Source organism: Octopus sinensis, linkage group LG10, assembly GCF_006345805.1.
Source record: "Octopus sinensis linkage group LG10, ASM634580v1, whole genome shotgun sequence".
Classification (NCBI taxonomy): domain Eukaryota; kingdom Metazoa; phylum Mollusca; class Cephalopoda; order Octopoda; family Octopodidae; genus Octopus; species Octopus sinensis.
The window spans coordinates 65,928,150-65,930,649 of NC_043006.1; the positions used below are offsets into that span (position 1 = coordinate 65,928,150).

General features: G+C 37.8%; 1 protein-coding gene across 1 annotated transcript in view; it reads right to left on the reverse strand.

Annotated features, from left to right (window-relative positions):
• The window catches only part of LOC115216720 (chondroitin sulfate synthase 2-like), a 94,368-nt gene that overhangs the window by 2,510 nt on the left and 89,358 nt on the right, over positions 1 to 2,500 (reverse strand). Inside the window, exon 5 of the mRNA XM_029786259.2 lies at positions 1 to 65. This exon is cut by the window's left edge and continues 49 nt beyond it. Coding sequence (XP_029642119.1) covers positions 1 to 65 — 65 coding nt within the window. The remainder of the gene's footprint in view (positions 66 to 2,500) is intronic.

The window sequence follows — 2,500 nt, forward strand, 5'->3', positions numbered from 1 at the left end:
AGCTGTGAAGTATTGCCAATGTATGACATCAAAACGATTCTTTGGCTTGAATGGCTCTGGCACACCTGAAAAACAAATTAAATAAAAAGAAAATATTCAATTCAATTAAACAATAGCAGCAGTAGTAGTAGTAATGGTAAAAATAGTAGTATTTATTTCTCCTAGTTTTTATGGTACATTATTGTGAACAATAGTGTTAGCAATCAAATTCCTTGGAAACCTTTCACCGAGTGGGTCACAGTATTTAATAACAACAGCAGAAGCTGCAGGGAAAACATCTGTGCAGCTCAGCTTAAACTCATTTTTTTTTTATATATATACCCAGCCCTTTTCCCCATTTTTTTAGGAGAGGGTAGTCACAAGACACACACCAGGCATTCCATTCATCTCCCATCTCAGAAAGAGGAGCCCTATTCTATGCTTGGGTCAAGGCATAGAATGCAACCCACTGAAAGGAAAAAAGGTAAAGTTGACCTTGGCAGAATTTGAACTCAGAATGTGCAGATGGACGAAATACCGCTAAGCATTTTACCCGGTGTGCAAACAATTCTGCCAGCTCACTGCCTTCAATAATAATAATATTTTCTACTCTAGGCACAAGGCCTGAAATTTGGAGGGAAGGGACTAGTCGATTACATCAACCCCAGTGTTTCACTGGTACTTATTTAATCAACCCCGAAAGGATGAAAAGCAAAGTCAACCTCAGCGGAATCTGAACTCAGAACATAATGGTAGACGAAATACTGCTAAGCATTTAGCCTAGCATGCTAACGATTCTGCCAGCTCGCTGCCTTAATAATAATAATAACAACAATGATAACTATGTCTTTTTTGCCCCTTTTTTCTGAAATTAAAAATAAACATAGAGGACAAATATATCTTTGGAAAAATATTGAGAAATTCTTCATATATAGTCTTGGAAAGAGAGATAACCAAAAAGTAGGGACTGGAAACAGAAATAACCTGCATATTAACACATGAGAACAGCATCACAAAGCACTACACACACACACACACAAACACTACATAGAATAGTTTGGGACTTAGAACATATGGAAAATAGCACCAGTAGGTATTGTGCAGATATTATGTAGAGTCCTTTCATCATCACCATTTAAAGTCCACTGTGCCATTCTTGCATGGGTCAGGTAGAACTTGTTGAGGCAGATTTTTTGCAGCTAGACAAAGTCATTCCTATCACCAGCCTTTATCTGCTTCCAAGCAAGGAAATGTCTCCCCCATGGCCAGACATGTGTTTGCAGAATATTGGAAATGACATTGCACGTTTGGCAGTGACACTCCTTTACAACAATCATGCAAGGAGACACAAACACACACATATATACACATGTATACACCTGATGGGCTTCTTTGAGTTTCTACTGACCATATCCGCTTATAAGGCTTTGGTCAGCCTGGGGCTATAGCGAAAACACTTATCTAAGGTGTCCTGCAATGGAACTGATCCGAAAACCATGTGGTTGGGAAGCAAGCTATGCCAAATCCTATAAGCCATGCCTGCACCACAAAAGGATAAAATAAAAAATAAAATCCTAAGACAACACATAACCAAGCCACAGATAGCTGCATGTTGTGGAAGCATACAATGAGACAACAACAACGACAAAAGCATTGCAGGAGGAAAGGGAGGAGGAAGAGGAGAAAAAAGAAGAGCAGCAAGTCACAACCAAATCCAAACTTTGTTTTGAGTCTTCTATGTCTTGATTTATGTACAAAACAGAATATCATTGTGATCTCACAAAAGAAAAACCCCAAAAAACAAACAAACAAACAAACTAACAATTAAAAATAGAACAACAACGACCATGACCAACAACACAAAGAATGTCTACTGGCTTAGAAATTAATAAGAAATACCTTGAAGTTAGTTTAATGTGAACCATGAAATGAAATGCAAGAAGTTCATAAGTGTTGGGTCTTCTTTGCTCTTATTTACCTCTTATTTAAAAAACAACAAAACCCTGATTGCTTTTGGTCTTGATTATTACCTCTGCCTTAGTGAAGGCAGAGGTACTGTTTTCTGTCATGTTTGTTTGTCTGTGGACAGGATGTCTCAAGAACTGCAGGATATATTCAGATGAAACTTTCAGGGATGTTTGGCCTCGTGACTGGCACAAACTGATTAGATTTTGGGATTGATCCGATATGGGATGAGGATTCTGGATTATTTTTCCTGTTTTTTACTTAATTTTTCAAAGTGATTGGAATCATTTTTAGTATTTTCGTTTGACAGCAGCTGAGTTTATTTCAGATACTCTCATTCTAAAAATCATCTTTGGCTAATCGTTGAGAGGACATTGGTGTTGCCTTGGTGGAGGTTTGCGCTCTCTGAGTGCTCTTGTTGAGAATATAGTATGAAATATGAGGCAATGACAGACCAATGAGGAATACTTAGCTGTGTTGAGGGTTTAAGAGGGGGAGGGCCACATAGCACAGTGGTTAAGGTAATAAAACATATACATACAAATTATAAAAATAA